General features: G+C 34.6%; 1 protein-coding gene across 1 annotated transcript; it reads left to right on the plus strand.

Moving 5' to 3' along the window:
* Window positions 1-19,050: 19,050 nt before the first annotated feature.
* Window positions 19,051-20,464, plus strand: LOC145626644 (heavy metal-associated isoprenylated plant protein 39-like). Its single transcript, XM_081679113.1, has 3 exons — window positions 19,051-19,182; window positions 19,466-19,544; window positions 19,978-20,464. The coding sequence occupies exons 1-3, from the start codon at window positions 19,168-19,170 to the stop codon at window positions 20,196-20,198; spliced, it is 315 nt and encodes a 104-aa protein (XP_081535239.1). The 5' UTR covers window positions 19,051-19,167; the 3' UTR covers window positions 20,199-20,464.
* Window positions 20,465-22,650: the final 2,186 nt, after the last annotated feature.

The following is a 22,650-nucleotide window of genomic DNA, read 5'->3' on the forward strand; positions in this document are numbered from 1 at the left end:
CTCATTCAATTTTATGTGCGTTCATGTCGGATGATCAACATATAGAGCTGAAACGGGTTTAATGATCACTAAATTTAGGAAAAATATCAACGAAATAACGAAGTTTCTTAAACGGATGAATACGTACAAAGTAAATGTTTTAAAATCAAAACACAGCCCGTTACCACATAAACATATTGACCTACAAGTAGAAGATAGTGCAAGCTTCATCGACAACCTTCAAGCTAACCATTCCGCACTGCTAGCGCTACTCCACCCAAAACCAGCAGCACTTGACGAACCATCCTTGTTCTCATACAATTACTTTGCGTGCTCAATACGTTTGACATAAGCTGGTGGGTAGTCTTCGTATGTGAACGGTTCAGCAATTACAAGGGGAAGGTTATCCATTTCGTTATACCCATTTTCAGCCAGCATCTTACTTCGGAATTTCATTCTTTCTTCACTCTCGTTGTTGATCAGCTGTATTGGGTCCTCAACCGAGAAGTTAAGCCATTGGAGTGTTATCTCCATCTTCACCTTGTCTGGCTTAATTAGGCGTTCGGCAGCAGTGAATCGCCTACCAAGGAGGGCCAAACCATATTGCTCTCCATTTTGGCAGTTGTACCTGATCGCGTCATCCACATTGTAGTACCAGTCTTCTATATGATCATCAAACAACTCCAAAAACCACCTTAAGTATTTGGTGTACTCAGGGTACGCCATACAATCCATGACGGTTTTCAAGAGTGTCCGTAAGTGGAAGCTAACAACAATTTTAGCAACATCTACCAAATAAAACATGAAACAATACGCTTCTTTGCGGAAATGTCTTGGCATACCAATTTGAAACATTGATAAGAAAGGATAATCAGGATGAAAGTCAATACCTTTCACCGCATCAACTACACCCCCTCTAGCAATAGTAGCCAGTTGATGACTGAACATCATATCCCTGCTCCTCTTAGGCATGTGGAAGTTTCTTATAACAGAATTCACGTCATGATTTCCATTGTCTTTGAGTTTCTTCACAATTTTTAGTAGCCTCTTCCTCTTCCTCTCTTGCTTTGCTTTCCTCAGTGCTGCAAAAACCATAAACAAGTTAGTTTCTACTACGTTAAAAACAAGTTAGTTTGTACTACGTAAAAACCAAGTTAAAGATCCTACTACGAAAATAATGTAATGACCTAAACAAAATTGAAGGAAATTGATTTCTTCACCTTTGTTTCCCATTTTTCAGTGTTTGTATGCAATTGTTGTGTTCTTTTGGGTTTATGAAATTAACATTTCAAAATGAAATTAGGAGGTGATTTCATATCACATAGTACAAAAAAAAACAAAAATGGAGGGCAAAATGGTACAATTAGATACAGGGGTGCTGCCTTGAGCCAAACGCTAGCTCAGTTAGGGTGTACTATCTTTGCTTCTCCTTTCCATATTTTCGTAAAGTAGTAGGTATAAACCTGTCAATTGTTCAAAACGTAGCACAGCTGAACTCTGACCACACTCAACTGCAGCAGTCTTTTCACAACAGTAGGTCATGGGTTCAGGCCTTTTTATCTTCAAAAATTTACCCGGAATTTACAAAGTTTATAAAATAGAGTTTTGGAAATTTAACCCTCCTCTGGTGTTATAAAACCCTCTCACTCTTTTCACCTCATTTGTCTCCACCTTTGAACCTCATCATCAATCTCTCTGAATTCCCTCAGTTGGATTTGCTAGTTGCTAGTTGAATCATGAACAACAATAAGCAAATTTTCAGCGTTACTGGTAGGGAAATGCATCTCCACCCTACTGAACCCGTCCTTTATTTCTCTCCCTTCAACCCATCCAATACCTCAGAGCTTGATTTTAACTCCATTGAGTACTTTGCTAACCACATGGACTACTATCAGATGGCACCTCTATTACCCACCACTGAACTTCGTGAACAACTTATAAACTCTTTTGACTACAAAAGTATGACCTTCATCCCTAAAAGTGTCATGGAAGTTGGTGATAATGACTGTCAACCAGCTTATTACCCTCTCCTTTTTTATCTGGATGGCTATCTGCACAAAGGGGTTGTTGCCTTCGCAAAGTGGTTCTGTGAGGAAACAAAGACAGATGGCTGTCCTTTGGTTCCAGATGAGCTAATTCCTATCTTCGACATGAAACCAAAAATCAACCCTGATTCACTACCAATCTACACCTTACCTGTTAGAGAAAGACACATTTTCTTTGGGGAGAATTCTGCTGACATTCATGTCATGGAGGTGAAAGGGACTGTGAAGCTACTGGAGGTGAATGTGTTCAGCTGCATCACTCCTATCCACAAGGTGAAGTACCACCGTGTTTCTCTGTATGGTAAACCCCACGACGATGTTCCTGGTTCTGGGTGCTTTCCAATTGGCTGTTGTGTTATTGCTTGGAATGCTAGAAACATCAACCGACCATCATTCAATGAGACATTCGAAAAACTCTTCTATGCATTCTCCCCAGAAGTCGTGATAATTACTGAGGCTAGAGCAGATCAAACAATGCTCCACTACATCACTGAAAAACTCAATGGAGTGTACAGTGTTGATGCATATGGTACTGTGAATGGATACAGTCGTGTTCTGCTAATTTGGGCCAAGAGAGATGCTTATCCATGGACTGTAAAGCGTGGTAAAAGCTATTTTGGTCACCAGATAGGTGTGACAATTGAGGTAATTTTTGATCTCATTGATGTTTAAATAAGTTCTGTATGTAAACTTAATATATTATGTTTTGGGGTTAATTTTATTTTTCTTTTTTTTAAATCAACTTGGTGGTAGTTGTTCACTTTACTGAATGAGTGGTTCCATTTTTATGATGTTAGTGGTTCACTTTACTGAGTCAATGGTTCAATTTTTTTATGTGTGGGGGTTCATTTGACTCAATCAATGGTTCAATATTTATGGTTTAGTGGTTCACTTTACTGAGTCAATGGTTCAATTTTTTTATGTGTGGGGGTTCATTTGACTCAATCAATGGTTCAATATTTATGGTTTAGTAGTTCACTTTACTCAGTCAATGGTTCAATTTTTTTATGTGTGGGGGTTCATTTGACTTAATCAATGGTTCAATATTTATGGTTTAGTGGTTCACTTTACTCAGTCAATGGTTCAATTTTTTTAAGTGTGGCGGTTCACTTGACTCAATCAATGGTTCAATATTTATGATTTAGTGGTTCACTTCAGTCAATGGTTTAATTATTATGATATTACTGGTTCACTTTAATCAATCAATGGTTCAATTTTTATGATTTTAGAGGTGCGCTTCACTCTATTACAAGTGGTACGATATTAATGAAATGATGTTAGTGGTTCAATTTTTATGATGTTATTAATTTATGTCGATATTTATGGCTTAAGTCAGTGTTGTGAATGAGGAGTGCAAACTTAATGGGACTTCAATTTGATGGTGTTAGTGTTTAAATGTTACTATGGTATATAAAAACAATTTCAGATGACATATTTACGGCTTAAGCCAATTTGATGGTATATTAAAACAATTTCAGATGGCCATATTTATGGCTTAATTCAATTTGATGATGGTATATATAAACAATTTCAGATGGACATATTTGTTAATCAGATTTAGGTATATTAAAATTATACGTTTAATTGGGCGTAGTGGTCAAAGAACATGTTTTCAAGAATTACCTCTAATTAATGGTATATTAATATGCATTATAATACTACTTCTTTGTGCAGTGGTATGTAACAATATTTTGGCTTCAATTTTAATTGTGATCAAATTTCAAATTGTATTAGTTTTGTTCTGTAGCGTTACATTGTGTTCAATGGCTTGTAGTGGCTTTTAATGCGTTGTAATTTTTTGAAGAATTGTTTGTTTAAAGAAGTTGTTAGTGATAAAAAGTCATACTAATTAATTGAAACGGTTGATTTATGTGACTCTTTTTACAGCCCGGCTATCGTTTTCGTCAGTGGGATAACGAGGAGGATTTTCCAGACGCATAACCTGTTAGGCGAAAGTTATTGAAATTCCTTTTTGGAGGTTCTTGCCGCTCTAGATTCATATATGAATCTCATTATAATATGATTTTACTTGTTGTATGAGCGGTTATATGCACCGGAACTCTTTATGTTTTTGGACAAGTAGTACCGTTGGAGTACTTTTGTATTAAACAATTCTAAATTGTTTCCTTTTATTTGTGACCTTCTTTATTTGTGAAATTGGAGTACAATGTCATCTAATTAAGTTGGTAGTTGTTTATTTTCACATAAGAAAATATATACAATTTGTGGGAATTGAATCCAAATTATACGGATATCCAAATTAACATGTCACATGACACATTATCAGTGACGAGTAGGGTAAACGATTATAGGAACTAAGTTATACAATTATACCCAAATAGAATCTTCAACGCTAACTTAATGTACTACCACACAGCATTATTGTTTTACCACTATATTTGCCTTTTTATTATTTCCCAAGCAAATTATGTAAGACAACTTTAATTAATTGTCTAGGAAATGAAAATTGTAAGTTGGGTTATTTTCATTCACTCCCTATTATTTATTATATCGATGTTAATAAATTAAATTTATTAAATAAAAAACTTAAAAAACCAAATATTTTCAGAAATAAGTTTTCAGAAAATAAAACTTACAGAAATAGAAAAAAAAAAAAGGATTTTGAAAAGTCATCATTACTAATTGCAATGATTCGCGCGGAACGTCGTTTACTGCACCAAAACATCTTACTTCACTTTACGTCACAATTAATACATAAACCCATTTTTTCATCTTTAATTTCATATTTTGATTCCTTTAGAATTTCCTTCAGTTCCATTGATTGATCTCCCAATTTCTCCAAAATTAAAAAAGCGTTTAATTTCTCCCAATTTTTTTAACAACAATGGCTGACAAAAACAATGCTTCCAAATGTGAGGAATAAGAACGGTACATCCAGAGCAGGGTCGAGTACCTTGAAGCGGAATTGAAATGGTTGGAAAGTCGTCGTGCAGAGAAGGAAAACCAACTACAAGAAATGCAAAAGCGTCTAGAGGAGTGCAGAGGGAGAAAGAGGAAGTTGGATTTTGGTGAGTCTTCTGATGGAAGGGTTTCGAAAAGTCAGCGAACAGAAGTACAAGGGGTTAGTGCACCGCCGGAAGGAGAAGACGGTGACAAGGCTGACGGTGAAGAAGGAGAGGAAGATGAAGGGGAAGATGAAGAGGAAGAGGAAGAGTCAGACACTGAGTCTGATGATGATGATGATGATGATGATGATGATGATGCGGCACTTCAGGATCCATTCTATGGCATGGCTCCCAACTTTGACGAGCCATCTGGTCCAGAATCATCAGGCGTCCCTCCCTATGTCTCCGGTCCCGGAACAGAGCCCTCATCTTCTTCGTCTTCAAGCAACTCCGGCCAGGATCGCTCTCCCCGCAACTACTACAACATGGTTTAACCCTTCTGTCTGTCACAGGTTTCTGCTGTTAAAACAATCTATCTTTGATTTACATGTTTATATCACTAACTTTTGGTTTTTTTTGAAATTGTAAATGTTTTGGGTTTTTTAGACCAAACAATATCAGTAATTATGTGGTAACTTTAAATACAATGCTTTTCAGTCTTGATGTGAAAAATATGCATAATTTGAATTGTTTTATTTTGATCTGGTTTAGTTAAATTGATGATTATCATATAATTTCATGTTGTGAATTGTTGATGCTATACGTAGGGAATTTGATATCTCTGAATAGGAGGTATATGGTATGATTCTGGAATTGATGATCATATCTCTGTGTTTGTTCTATTCAGTGTGGTCTACTTGTAGATTTTGTTTCAGATTAGTTACCGTATTTGGGTATACTGTGTTGGAATGACATTACCATGTTTGGGTACTCTGTTTTATGTTGCTAGTAATGGCTCTATTGCCATATATATAAAAACTCCCGCCACCCTGTAATAACATTTGATAGTCAATTAACAAGTACCATTTACCCTTGTAAGGATACCACTATTGCACTTTAAAAATCCAACTAAATGTCTTTAGGGTACTACTGATAAACTATAGAGTACCACTACATCAATGAACCTGATCTTAAATATGTTCTTTAAAGTCTAGAACATAAATATGTTCCTTACACTCTAGATTGATAAGTGATAGGGATACAACAAGGCTAATATGTTAAATTCTGTCAACCCTTAAAGTACAATACAAGGCCAACCACCGAAATAGTTAGAGACGGCTTCACAATTTTGAGCAACAATTGCTCCAATACATCAACCCTATGACATAAATTATGAAATTCACTATTGTTCAGACTCCGAATGAGATCTTCATCCCGTGCCCATTGCCAGAAATTGCATGACCTACATTTGTAGTACGGCCTCCTGGGGTTAGCTTCCGACAGGGAAATTCGAAATTCAGCTAAAGCATCCCCTCCACAATTGCTTCTCTTCCCAGCAACCCAAATTATGTCAGTGCTTGAGTTTTGAAATCTGCTTCCCCTACAAACAGATGCAGAATTAGTACTCATAATTAGGCTTAAGGGATTGGTATTGAAGTGTTTTTTTCTAAACCCTTTTTTGATAGGCTTTGTTCTGTTTTTTGTTTTACTTTGTTTTTTGAGAGGGTTTGTTGTTCTGTTTTTTGTTTTAATTTGTTTTTTGTGAGGGTCATTGAATCAGGTTAGGATGCACTATTTATAGGGCTTTGGAAATCGGTGATTTTGGCGGAAAACACAAAACAAAATCCCGCCCATATGAATGTTTCAAATTTGAACTAAATTTGGGAATCAAACCCTTAGGTACGTCACAACGAAAAAATTTAACATTCATTCAATCGGACGTTTACATTTTTAGGTGGAATTTACCAAATTCCATCTATATTAGTTAATGTACATTTTTAGGTGGAATGATACACTTATTGGCCTCAGTGTGACTAAATTAAAAGTGAAATTGACATATAAAATAAAAAGTGGAACCTCAACTCATTTTACATAATTAGTCAATGGATATGTTTGAATGACACTAATAGTTGCCTAATAATAGAAGTAAGTGCCACTAAAAAACGGGAAACGGTTCTTACATTATACCCTAATTTCACATCATCAATTATCAAGAGAAACAATTCAAGGGATTATTAAAGCACGATTTGTAACATTCAATAACCCCCACTACAATTACAATAGGTTTCCCTTCCACTACTCACACATGACATTGTTGTAAGGTAATTGTCCTTTACAACCCTCCTTTACAACCCACACATGACATTGTTGTAAGGTAATTGTCCTTTACAACCCTCCTTTACTACCCCATATCGATCATATTGATGATCACCTCTTAAACATGCTAATGCTTTTTTTGAGTAAGGTGCTAATGCTTTTTTTGAATCAAATACAATGACATATAAAGGTGCTAATGCTTTTTTGAGTAATAGAGGGTGTGATTAATAAGGAGATCATTTTATCCCTTTTGATTCGGGTGTTATTCAACTAAGTCCACTTAGTAGCTGTTTTACAATCTCAGTGGTACCCTTTGATACCTAGCTGGTACCCTAGCATGTAATTTACGTCAGTGAAACATTTGGTGTAGATAATAGTTGTTTCTTATTATGACTGGTGCAGTTTTTACGTTTGGTGGTACCCTAGAATTGAAGTTGGCCATTTTTGTCCAATTACGCACATGTATGTAGTTACAACACCAAAATGAAGGAGGTTAAAGGCTATAGGTTCAATTTGTATTAACAATCACAGTTATAATGATTCAACTGGTGAAGTTAACAATTGCAATACCCTAATTTCGCATCATCAATTATCAATAGAAACAATTCAAGGGATTATTAAAGCACGATATGTAACATTCAATAATAACCCCCACTACAATTACAATAGGTTTCCCCCATATCTATCATATTGATGATCACCTCTTTAACGTGGTAATGCTTTTTTTGAGTAAGGGTGCTAATGCTTTTTTTGAATCAAATACAATGACATATAAAGGTGCTAATGCTTTTTTGAGTAATAGAGGGTGTGATTAATAAGGAGATCATTTTATCCCTTTTGATTCGGGTGTTATTCAACTAAGTCCACTTAGTAGCTATTTTACAATCTCAGTGGTACCCTTTGATACTTAGATGGTACCCTAGCATGTAATTTACGTCAGTGAAAAATTTGGTGTAGATAATAGTTGTTTCTTATTATGACTGGTGCAGTTTTTCCGTTTGGTGGTACCTTAGAATTGAAGTTGGCCATTCTTGTCCATTTACGCACATGTAATAGGTACATGTAATAGGTTGAATGTATGTAGTTACAACATTAAAATAGGTTGAATGTGTATTAACAATCACAGTTATAATGATTCAACTATGAAGTTAACAATTGCAAATCAGAAGAAATGAATTACAGGAATTAGTCTTAGAGAGACAGAAATGAAACAACACCGTATTCATAATGATAGTCAAACTAAACGTCTGGAATTCGGTCAAACAAAACTAAATAGTATATCGCATTGAATTACAGACTAAGGTAAACAGTCAAAATAAAAGGGAATCTAACAACACACACAACACAAAAGAATCAAACTAAACGTGTGGATTTGGTAAAACATAACTAAATAATAAATCACATTGAATTAGAGAATAAGGTAAACAGTCAAGGTAAACGGGAATCAAACAACACACACAACACACATGAACCAAACTAAACGTCTGGATTCGGCCAAACAAAACTTTAACACTTGCTATCTACTAAATCCCCCCCCCCCTTTTCATTTCTAAACCCCTACACCCTTTCATATGTTCAGTGTAGCCTTTCAAATGTTCAGTGGTATCCTTTCATGTCTACTAGTTCCATCCTTTTCTTCACTGGAAATTAACTTCTATGTGTTCAGTGGTACCCTTTAATTCTTTTAGTGGTACCATTTAATTTGTTCACTGATACACTTTAATTTGTTCAGTGACACCCTTTAGCTTGTTCAGTGATACCCTTTAATTTGTTCAGTGATACCCTTTATTTTGTTCGGTTGATACCCTTTACTTTGTTCGGTGGTACCCTTTATCCGATCTTTTCACTTGTTATATGTCAACGTACACAATATGCTTTGATGCAAAATACTAGCAACTAAATTCAACCCACAACATTGAATTAGGTACAATCCTTTTTTAATCGTGGATTCAGTGTCGAAAAGAAAGCCCCAAATTCTATTACAGTACATTGGTCAGATTATCACTAACTACACCACACTACTATTACAATTAGGCAAAGTACTGACACTAATTCATTCTAATTCTAACTCCTACGTGATGCAGTTGGAGTGGGTGGTGGAGTAGCGGGTGGCCTGGTACGTGGCAGTATTGGAACGAACCCTCCTTGCCTGGATGCAGCTGATGCAGGAGACACAGGGCTTCTCCACCCGCGAACTGGGATCGGATAAGGAACATTGGCAATTGGAAAATGTGAATAAGGAAGGTACCCAACCTGCTAGGAAGAAATCTGGGAACCATGAAATTGTTGAACACCACCACCAACAGAGGTAAAGTACCCAATTGACCCATCCATATCCACCATCTGAATACCTCCAGCAGAATGTGGGTTGTATTGATAATGAGCATGGTGTTGAAACATATTGGACAGAGTTGCCTGCATACATATCGTGGAAAAAGTAAAGTAATATTTTTAATTCTAATCAAAATGGATAAATAATAACAACAGAGACAGAACAGAGTCAGAACAAATTACCTGGGGCATTGTTGATGAACTCGGAGTAGTAAAGCCTGCCTGTGAATCTGTTTTCTTTTTTGCTTCAGACTTTTTGGCAGCCTTTCTTGGTTTCTCAAGGCACGACTTATACCTTGAATCAGTGGTGCGATGAGCAAGCCTCTTAGGAAATGGAGGATCTTTAGGTATTGCTGGAGGATCTTCCTCTACGGCATTTTGGGGGTCACAACTACCTTGTCTTTGCGTTGAAGGTGTACTATCATTTCCTTTTTCCCTGGCCACAGATGAAGGTGTACCAACTAACCCCTTCTTGATAACCACTGCGATCTTCTCATCCACTTGCAGTTCCAGAAGCTGTAATGCTTGCATTACCACTGTAGTTGATTCAATGTATGCCGATGCCTTAGAACACAACGACCCAAACCTGACCATCATTTTATCAAACCTACAGACCTCGGCTGTTTGTTAGGGTCATGGTAACAAACCTTGACCCGTGTGTGCTTCCTTATGACATCTTTCCTCCACCTCCGTAAGATGTATTTATCAGGGATTTCAAAGAAATTAATCCTCTCATACACCTTTATCATGTGGCGACAAATGATGCCAGCACAATCAATAAACATCCTACAGTCACAAGACACTTCTTTACTTGAACTATCATACAGAAGCTTATACTCCCTCTTCATCTTTGAAGGTTTCTCCTTCCTACAATTTTTAGGTTTATACCAAACTCGATCCTCCACAATGTGTTCGGTCACATTATCAGAAAGTTTGTTTCTATGAATCTCACTAACATACATTACGCGACTGCACTCTCTTTGCACCTCCTTGAATTTGGCATCTGTGTAGACCTTCTGGAAGACCAATTCAGCTGGAAAGTCACTATACGCTTGTCGAACATACCTCTCATTATTGTCATCAGCCCTTTTCTCACTAGTAGATCTAACCTCCAAGGCATCAACATACCGCTCCACAAACTCGGACAGCAATGTGTGCTTGCTTAGGTATCCATCAAAAAACCTATGAATACTCTCAATACGCTGCGTTGTTTTCATGCCAGCCCAAAACAAGTGCTTCAAATAGGCAGGAACCCACATCTGACGCTCCTCATACAACCCTATCCATTACCTTGTTGAAATCAGAAGGTCCTCCACATTGGAAACACCCAGAACCGCAAGCAAGTACACACACAGAACAGAACAGAACAGAGAGACCAGAACACAAACACTAAGAACACACACACAACAGAACAAATAGCCCAACAGAACAAAAAGCCCAGAACACAAACAAAGAGCAACTAACACAAGGACTTTTATACATACAAATCCATTTACAGAAAACTTCCTCCTCACACAAATAGCAAAAACCCAACAGAGGACATACAATAAACAGCAATACCCATCCAATTCATTCACATTCAAGGACTTTTATACATAAACAAGAACAAACCTGTTAGCCATTCATCATCTTCTATTTCATGTTTCTTGATCACTGCTTGCCAATTACTCTCAAACTCTTCACAATCTAGGCTGTCATAAATTGCATTCTCGAGGTCATCATGCAAAGATGGATAATTAGGGAGCTTGCCCAATTTCTTGCCAAATTTCTGAGTAATGTGCCAAATGCACCATCGGTGAGTGCTTTCCTTCATGGTCAGCTTCAACACTTTCCTCATTGCCGGGTCCTGATCAGTAAGAATCCCAATGGGCTTTTTCTCGCCCATACACCGCAACCAGTTTGAGAACACCCACTCAAAAGTTTCTGAAGTCTCACGGGATACCAGTGCACAGCCAAACAAAACTGTTTGACCATGGTGATTCACCCCAACAAAGTTACAAAATGGTAACTTGTATTCATTCGTAAGGTATGTGGAATAAAAAAAAACTACGTCACCAAATTCCTCGTACGCGACCTGACTCCTTGAATCTACCCAAAGCACATCTTGTAGGCGCCCCAACTCATCTACACGATACGTGTGGAAAAAATTAGAATTATCATCTACCATTCGCTTAAAGTAAGCAAACATGGCCTTTGTATCACCCTCCTCAAATTGCTCCTTTCTTTTTTTCGCCACTTCTTCGTGTAGATCTTGTTGTGTGAATTGCATGTTCTCCCTACCATTTCTTTGTCGGGCCATACAGTTAAAAATCTGAGCTACAGGAACTCCAGCTCTCCGATCATTCAACAATTGTTTCACCAAGTGGGGATTGTCATTGAGGAACTTCTTCCTAAATTTTGTAATGTTTTTTTACTTGCTTGGAGTAGGATTGTGACCAACATGTTCAAGATGCACCCTCTTAATCAACCAGTCACCATCTTTATTCACAGTGGCATTCAAATGAACAGCACAATCCACTTTTTTGCTTTTCCTTTTAATCAACACTTCTTCACAAATCTGAGAATCACTCACAAAAGTAGACCCGGTTTTCTTCCTCTTCCTTCCTGGCAAACCGTAGCATTCACAAGTCCATGTCACGTTTCTCTTTTCCTTTGCATTCACAACATTCCCTATTGTTGCTCCACTAGACCGAACAACACCAAAACCTTCCTGTTTCCCATAATTCCTAAAGTACTCATCAATTTTTTGCCAACTATCAAACACCATTCCCACACTTGGAGGGGGAAGTGAAACCTCTACATTCGCAAACTCTTCAATCTCCACACTAATAGCCACATTACTCTGTCCTTTTGTAGGAGTTTTATAGGACTCCTCCCCAACATTCACCTTCATTCATTACAATAATTACATTACATGAAGTGAATATAATAATTACTTTGGTCAAAAATAAATATAATAATTACATGATTAATTATAATGATAATTAAATAACAACACCCACAATTCCAACATATTGATTCCATTAATAAATAAATAATTCCTTATTATAACAACAAACTACCCATCCCAAGAACAAACAATCTAAACACCACATATCACAATTGCATGCATACACGCTAATCCAGGGATTGAGTAAAATTCAATCACAATGTGCATAAAATCAAGCTCTAATTGCATGACCTAATTTCAAAGATTTCAAAAATCCCCACCAAAAACTAATACCCACATCAAATATACAGGTAACAGAAATCAATTTGATATACTAACGACATAATAATACAACCCACAGTCGAGAAAGTTACCTCCTTTAGTAATTCTTCAATTGCTGCTGCACGAGCTTCTTCTTCGCCAACAACGTCTTCATCCTCTGAACCACCCACAATCATGCCTTCCTCCGCTACATTTCCGACATCAACGACTCGCTCTGCTGGAGTAACTCTCACTTCCTCCGCAACGACATTGTTCTCCGCGGCTGCCCAATGTCCCCCTACTAAACCAGATTCAACCTCTATACAATTTTGTAAAAATGGATCATCCAAGATTAACATCTTCCTTGCCATTTCAACTCATAAAGAATTTTACTTTCAGGTTTTGAAATACAGGGGGGAAATATTGAAGTCAAACCACATGAATGAAGAACAAAACCTAAGTGTGAGAAAGTCTCGTCTACGTACACAAGTACAATACGCTTTAACCAAATACCTTCAATTCTCTTTTTTTTCCCACTTCTTCTGAACTCGTAATGCTTTATTGGGACCCACCCGTTACTTCCCCACCCCGTTTTTAATGTTATGCATTTCTAAATGCATAAAATTACTCCATTTCTAGTTCCTCTGTGCTTTTTGATGGTAGAGGTTATTGAATGATGATGTGGCGTAATACGGGTGTAAGAAGGGGTACACGTGGCATATACACAATTCTATAACCGCCTTCTAATACTGCAGGCATACTCGTATCAATTTTCAGATGCTTTTCATTTAAGGAAAGTGAGGGGGTCTGAATTGTCCTGGTTGGAACTAACTAAAAGTCAATGCCTATGGGAAATTAATTAATTTCTCAATTAGGTTATGATTTTCATTTAGGCTAATCTTGACCAATTCCTTATGTGGTAAATGTTACAGAGTATATACGAGCATACGTTTGTTGTAACTTGTTAGTGTAAATGTCACGTATTTTGTTGTAACTTGTTAGTGTAAATGTCACCTATTATATATAGTACGGAGTACTTATTAATTAATAATTCGTATTATGAGAGTCGATTGATCTGATGCGACGATACCTTTAGAATTTAATTTCATCTTAAGATTATATGCGTGTATGACTCTTTGTACACCAAATTAAGAAAGTTGGCGTAGCAAGTCTAACGGACAAAAGAATTTTTTATCATGGGATCGTGGACGTAATATATATGGAGTATTGACTACGGAGTATTAATTTTGATATATACTTGTATGTTCTTTTGGTCATTGGGTATTTGGGTGTATATTGCTTGTATGTGCCTCATGTCACATACTTCCTTCTGTTTTTTTTTTTTTTAGTTGCAACACTTCTCTTTTTACGCTTGCTGATGCATATTTTGAATCGTTAATAACTTTGATTACCAAATATATAAAAATTATAAATTCTAGACATTAAAATTATACAAATTGAGACGATTCTAACAAAATCCCACGTGACTATATTTTTATTTATGTAAAAATCGTCAAAGCTAGTTATAGTAAAACAAATTAATAGTGTAAAAGTCAAACGGTTGCAACTAAAAAAAAAAAAAAAAATTGGAGGTTGTATATTTTTTTCATTTGTTCTCTTTATTCTTCACATTATTCTACCGTTTCTCTACTTGAGATTTCAATTAAGAAAAGCAAAGTAACAAAAGGCTCATTTTGTCTATTCTGCTTCTCTTCTTTTCTTTTCTTTTCTTTTTTTCAAGATATTCAGCTTATTTTTGTTTTGAATGTATCCTATATTCTTATCTAATAAATTGATGTTGTTTGATATTTCACACACACACACAAATAAAAAAAAAATAATAAATAATTAAGTTGTTTGAATAAAACTTAAATTATACTTTTTCTACATTTTGTTTGAACTCACTGGGACTTATACTTATAAGATATAGTAGTTCGTCTATTTCTTAATAATTGCAACACTTCTCTTTTCACTCTTATCAATGTGTCAGATAATATAAAACTCCTTGATTAGAGTGATTTTCATTGATCAATATTTATAGGGTTACAATGAGTAACCTAATCATATTTAGGTAACTATAAGATATGTATAGATATCAAAGATAATCTTATACAAAATATATCCTAAGCCTAGGATGAGAATATTCTATGGATATTCTCTATAACACCCCCGTAGTCGGAGCGGGAGAAAATCGGATGCTCAGACTAGATCTGAATCACGCATCGAGCGGTAAGGATAGTATGGTAACCCATGATCAAAAGAGAAGTAGTAGACATATGCCGGTGATGACGATTAGAAGCAACAGCCACGACCTACGTAGAGTAGAGATAAGCACTGCTAGGCCGGAGGAGAAGGAGAAGAGTCGGACACAGACTTGGGCTAAGTTGCAGATCCAGAGAAGAAGAAGCTAAGGGATCAAACCATCATCGGGAAGAAGACACTACACTACTACGGGAAATCACAGTTGAAGAAAAAACAAATAAGATAGCATAAATCCCACACCACTTAACCACTAGTAAGTGTTTACCTCTAAAAAAAAAATTGACCTACACAACAAGATAAATTCCACCAAATTAAAACAAGCTAAGTAGCGGTTGGACTTAGAGAATAACAAATTCCACCGCATGTACTTGTGATAATTAAAATTAACAATAAATTGAAAAGGTAAAAAATATAAGTGTTGTTAGTGCCAAAAATCCAACACTCCCTTTAAGTTATTGTAGTGTAGTTGAACAAGGCTCCTGCCAAGTAGAAGGGGTCAGGAGCAAGACTACAATGCAACTAAGGTGGTAGAGGCCAACAACGACATTGAGAAAAAAAAAAAAAAAAAAGACAAACAAAAGTGTGGTTCGTCTCGTGGGTCTGGCTCATCCAAGACTATTATCGGTCATCGGATACGCTATGCAAGATTGCATTTCACTCACAGATTAGGCTAAAGAAGGAAGACTATGAGTGAGCTAGGTGGCGTATTAGGTGGAGAACCAAGAGGTAGAGGTGGTTCACAAAGCTCCTATGTGTGGTGGGAATTAGTTGGAGCACAAGAGGGGTTGCCGGTGATGGTCAACCATCGTACTCCATAATTAAAACGCAGAAGCAAAAAAAAAAGTGTGTTTTATGTAATTGTTTGTGAATCTCGCCGGTGGGTTTAATTTTCTAACCCACCGGCAGGGGAAGAGAAAATTTTAGATATAAACAATCCCAAGATCTAACCTAAGTTGTGATACCATGTCAGATAATATAAAACTCCTTGATTAGAGTGATTTTCATTGATCAATATTTATAGGGTTACAATGAGTAACCTAATCATATTTAGGTAACTATAAGATATGTATAGATATCAAAGATAATCTTATACAAAATATATCCTAAGCCTAGGATGAGAATATTCTATGGATATTCTCTATCACAATGTACTATTTCAATCGTTAATATATTTAATTATCAATGTGTAAAAATTATAAAAATGTGATATTATGAAAGCATAAATCGAAATGAGTATAACAAGATCCAATGTGATTTTATTTCTCTAAACCTATAAATCACCAAAGCTAGTCAAAGTAAGATACGGAGTATGTGATAGTGTAAATGTCAAACTGTTACAAATAAAAAGAAACAGAAAAAGTATGTATTTGTAATAAGTGAAATAAGCCTAACATAACGGGCTTAATTAGACATGCACTATAAATTGTTGTCAACGATTATAAATATAACTCCAAAAGCTACAAAATCCGTGTTTTGATCGAGGTTCTAGTTCTAGCTAGTTTCTAGCTAATGTTGTTCAACCACTCTATCCCCCTAAAATTTATTCCTAGCTAAAGTTTAAATGTGTGAAAAGCAATTTTATTTCACACTCTAAAAATCAAATTGAATCAAAGTAATAATTAATTAGAAATTATTCGATGTAAAGTGGCTTTTTGGTAGAAACATATTACGGAGTATCTAAAATTAAACATTTAAAAAAGAAAAACTTTTGTGTAGTCTTTTACGTACTTAGTTTATTTATTAATTGGATCGGCTTTATAATTAATAGCCAGCGTTAAAATTATTCTAATAAAACAAAGTCGTCGTTAGGGTCACATGCTTTACAATTTGACCTGTATATTGTATTATTATTTCCTTTTAATGCTAATTGTAATTTTCAAAGTCAATCCAAAAGTTAAAGACTCTTTAGGAGAGCTTAGTCAAACTTAGTATTACGGAGTAATTACGGCCTCCTCTCTAATGAAGGAACTATGGATATCAACTTCATTGTATAATTACAATGATTAATTAAAAAGAAGATCGAAACACCTTTTAATTAACATAGAATGTACATTTTAATTAAAACTTGTTAAATATCGAGTCTAGCCATGCTTCTAGTTATGTAATATACCAATATGGTATATATATCTTTAATTTATGATTACGAGTATAGTATAATGTTAGTTTAAACTTGAGGTCAAGAGCTAGTCCTAATCTTGTACAATCCATATATTTAATTAAACACGTAAAATAAAATGAGGCATCACTTGACATGTAAACATGTTATTTAGGAAAGTTGTATGTTAAACATATCATATAACTAATATATAAAGCTAAACATATCACCTGACAAGTTTTACTCACTACAAAAAAAAAAAAAAAAAAGAGAATAGGCAACACTTAAGATTGCAACACTTATAGAAATGTTACTCTTAATAATCTAACGCAACAATATTTATTTGTTACCTTGAACTAAAGTAACGGAAAAAAAGTGTTTCTCTAGACTATATAAGGCAACAGTTGCTTAAAGTGTTACCTTTTTCTTGTCTAAGACAACAAATATAATAATTGTTGCATGAAAAGATAACAATAACAAAATATTGTTTGAAAATGTAACATTAATATCTATGTTGCCATCTATATATATATATATATATATATATATATGTGTGTGTGTGTGTGTGTGTGTGTGTGTGTGTGTGTGTGTGTGTGTGTGTGTGTGTGTGTGTGTGTGTGTAGCTGGTGGGAAACTCAACTTTACATATATATATATATATATATATATATATATATATATATATATATATATATATATATATATATATATAGCTGGTGGGAAACTCAACTTGTGACTTTGAGGTCACAAGTTCGAGCCCTACCAACTACTAAATGTTTGGGAGTGACAACATTTAGAAACATTTTTTAATTATCTCCTTAGATGGCAACCTTTTTCATTTGTTGTTTTTGTAAAAGTGTTGCCTTATCTATCATTTTACCTTGGCTTTCAAAATTGTTGCCTTTGAATAAAAATGTGTTGCCTTATGAATAGACAACGGGGGCATAAATTACGCCTCATATGTGTTGCCTTAGCTATAAGGCAACACTTTTTTTATATTAGACAATGGTTTTCCATTGTTACCTTTGCTTTATTTTGTTGTAGTGACTTGTTAAAGTATTACCTGATTTTGCAATTAATTTTTGAATTCAAGTGAGGAATTGAACGTTTGCATAATAATTTGAATAACATGAGTGGAAATTTGGGTATTTATATATTGAATATACCTGATTTTATTTTGTAATTAATTTGTGAATTCAAGTGACGAATTGAGCATTTGCATAATAATTTGAAGAGCAGAAGTGGAAAAATGATAAAATTTGGGCAATTATACATTGAAAATAATCGAAGGACTATTGAGAGAAAGCATGCACACGCTAAGAGAAGAAATTCTATTTTTTGGAGAGGTAGAGAAAGAAAAGAAATGCATTTATTTTTAAGGTTTAATCACAATGCTTTAGTTATGGATTTTTGGTTGATATTATGTAACATAGGGTTCAAAGGCCGTACTCATGGCTTGAATAAACAAATTAAAAGCACACATTACATATCACAATCTTAGGGACTACTCGTCTATCTAATCTTATTTCCACACAACTTTAAGATAGCTAGATAGTAGATACTCACTTAATCTTGTGAAGTGGATTCTCTATCTTGACATGATGACATATAGTGTAGGCTGTGCAGCTGTGCTCATGCCCGAGAGTCTTGCTTGATTAAGTTTTAAGGAAAAAATTAAAATTAATTAAGAATTAAGATGCATGCACATGGTCCGTTTCTTTTGGGCATAAATATAGCTTAACTCACTCTTTGAGAAAATTCTAATACTACCTACTAAAAGTGTCCCACTTTCACATCCTTAAAGTCCTAACTCTAAAAAAATCTTTAAAAAAACGTCAAGTCGTGCAATTTCTACGTAAAAAAATCACAAAAATTACTCTACTTTCTTTCGTTGACCCGACCCGGTCAATACTCGTATGACTCAAATCTTCTATAAATCATGCATCATTTGTTCTCCTTCTTATGCTTCACTTTCTATCATCTTAAATTTCCTACTCAACACTCCATTCATTTCCTCCACATCTAAGATTACTCTCTTTGTCCCTCTCTAGTAATCTAGTCTCTTCCCTTTTCTTCCACTTGTACGTAGGTGTTATCAAAAATATGCCGGAACCTCAAGTAAGTCTTCTTTAAATACATGATTATAATACTACCTTCGTGACATATTATTTGCAACGATTTGACATGAAGTAGAGAGGAAAAATGTCTAATCGTTGCAAATAATATATAACGGAGGTAATATAACATACATTGATACAGTACAGTGTGATGTTAAGCTATTAGCATAGAGAATCATATGTTTAGAATTAATTAATTGTCGCGTGTAATAAGTTGATTGTATAATACGAGTAATTGTTAATGTTGTATTGATATTTTGTGTTCATTTTTATTTGTACTTCAGAAGGTGGTGTTGGCATTAGATGTACACGATGATAAGCAATGCAAGAAAAAGGTTTTGAAGATTGTCTCTTCAGTTCATGGTATTTGATAGTTTGACTTTTAATATTACTTTATAGATTTACGGAGCATTTAGCAAAGCTTGCTAGATATATCGTATACATGAGTACATCTTAAGAAAAAAGAATTTCACAAACTTAAATTATTAGCTTTTAAAATTAACTGTGTCATATATAATCTAGTATCTTTTGGATAGTGTAACAATCATTTTAATCCATAAAAAATAATTTAGAAAATATTTTTGTTAATTTTTAAATGTAATTCAATTTCGATCTCTTTTGGGGTGTATTAACAATTGAGGTAACCAAGGGTTTGTTCTCTTCAGATTATTTTCAGTTCAGTTCTTATCTTAATTCCCTTCTCTCATAAAATATTCAGTTCAGCTCTAATAAGTTCAGTTCAACTAAGTTCAATCAATCAGAACAAGCCCTAACTTTACTATTGCTTGAATTGTAGGAATTGATTCAATCTCATTGGACATGGAAAAGAAGAAGCTAACCCTAATAGGAAACATGGATCCATTGGAAGTGGTGAACAAATTAAGGAAGTCGTATTATACAACCATAGACACAATTGGACCTGCAAAAGAAGACAAAAAAGAAGAAAAAAAGGATCCTGAAATTGTCCCTATTGTTTACGATCCATTTTATTACCCTAGGTGTTACTGTATTTACTAGCTATCACACTTGTGTGTTACATGTACTAGCTAGGATATAATGAACGAGGTCATAGTTATTTTGTTATTATTTTATATTTTTTATTTGGTGTTTAGAGAGTCAGGCGGGGTGAGAATCGATCTCAAGATCTCCTAAAATCGGGAAGGAAGCTCTAACCACTTGAATCATACTTCACTCTATGTTATTATATTTATGTATGTGGCCTTCAAAATTAAGAAAATATAGAGTTATTGTGATACTCATATTATAATACTATAATAATATGATAGTTTATATGAAGGTCGTGTTATCACTATTAGAGGATTTGGAGTTTATTAGTACTTCCTCCGATCTGGTTTTTTTAGTTGACATCATTTGACATTTAAATTATTTATACAATACACTTTGATTCGCTTTTGTGGTTTATAGATACGATAAAACATATTTTTGTAGGATCTTATTTGAATCGTTTCAATATATATTTTCTTGATATCTACTTTTTATAATTTTACAGTGTTAATAATAATTAGAAATATTAATCGTTAAAAACATGCGTCGACAAGCATAATAATAGAAAAATGTCGATTAAAAAAAAAACAAAGGAAGTACTCGTATAATCGTATTAAAGATAAAGATGGTTGCATTTTAAAAACAAAAAACATTTATGTTTTTTTTATCTTATGATCGAGGGGCAAGACGTGTACGTAGGAGCTACCGAGCTAAGGTCACATGCCCCACATGCCCAAAGCCCCAAAACTTACGGATCATAATGTTGATAATTTGATATGAGTTTGGAAGAGACAATTTCCAAAATGGCCATAATCTTATTGACTTAATTGACTTTGAATTACTGATGAATTTGCATCAAAACTTCATAATGCCATAAAAAAAATAAAAATAAAAAAATAATAAGCAAATGAGATCGAATAAATCAAATTAAAATTTGAACTAAATGTCTGTTGAGTATAGCAATTTGGATTATTGTTGTTGATTTTTCTTAATTTTTTGTTGGAACGTTATTACATGATTCAATATTCTCATTTTTGTAGACTCTAGTACAAGTACTCAAGTAGACTAGTATGAGTCTATGACCATTTTTGGCGATTTACTTGATTAATAAAGTGTGGATGATGTTTGATGTGTCTCTATCTATAAAATACATTAAAAAGCGTTTCAAATCAAATCGACATGTCACGTAGCACTTTTCAAATCATTTCGAGGAAAATTTGTCAATTACTACCGCAAGTTAATACCACATTGTAAATTACTACCGCAAATTAAAAAAGTTGTGAATTACTACCGCAAAAAATTTTAAGATGTTGCAATTACTACCAAACCCCCATTAAACCCAACTATGACGTCATTATATCACTTTAACCCATAGTTAAAGCTCTTAATCATGGTCAAACATGGGTTAAAGCCCTTAACCATGACGTCATTATATCCCTAACCCATTTTCTCTATTTTTGGGGGGCTGGTTAAAGCCCTTAACCATGGTCAAACATGGGTTAAAGGGATATAATGACGTCATAGTTGGGTTTAATGGGGGTTCGGTAGTAATCGCAACATCTTAATTAAAATTTTTTGCGGTAGAAATTTACAAATTAGTATTAACTTGCGGTAGTAATTGGCAAATTACCCTCATTTCGAATCAAGTCTACATATATGTCACGTTCGAATCAAGTCTTTGGCTATTTTATATATATATATATATATATATATATATATATATATATATATATATATATATTGAATACTTATTGAGTTTATTCTTTGCGTATTTTAAAAATTTTACAAAAATTAAACCTTTTGCTTTTCAGTTATATACCTTTTTTTTTTTTTTTACATATTAGTAATGTGTTGGTGATTGACTTAGGATCTGTTCACATTTATTGAACTGAGCTGAATTGAGCTGAAATGAATATTTTATGAGAGAGGGAAATTAGGAGCTGAACTAAACTGAATTGAATGAAACTGAACTGAACTGAACTGAAATTAAGTAAATATGAACAGGCCCTTAGACAATCAAATAGTCACCATCTTTGTTATAAGTGGTTGGGTGTTCGAATCTCCTTAACCTTATATTTTTATAGGGAGCAATGTTGGGTTTTTTTTTTTTGGTAATGTGACATAATAGTTAAGATTGTTATAAATGACGTGGCGTCGTGAGATGTTGAGAAGCTAACGTAGCGTAATAAAAAAGGATCTACCACTACGTGAAAAAATGAATTTGGCACCGGTTCAAACCCGGCCTAAGGCACCGGTTTGAACCGGTGCCAATATGGGGGGTGCCAAAAAGTGGTTTAAAAAGGCACCGGTTCAAACCGGTGCCAAAACTGGGTTAAAAAAATTATGGGATTGTTTTTGGCACCGGTTAACCGGTGTCAAAAGTGCCAAAAAATTAAATTTTTTTTTTTAGAACATCAAATATAAAAAAAATTGAACATCAAACATCAAAAAATTAAAAATCGAC

This window comes from Chenopodium album, chromosome 4, assembly GCF_948465745.1.
Source record: "Chenopodium album chromosome 4, dcCheAlbu1.1, whole genome shotgun sequence".
Lineage (NCBI taxonomy): Eukaryota > Viridiplantae > Streptophyta > Magnoliopsida > Caryophyllales > Amaranthaceae > Chenopodium > Chenopodium album.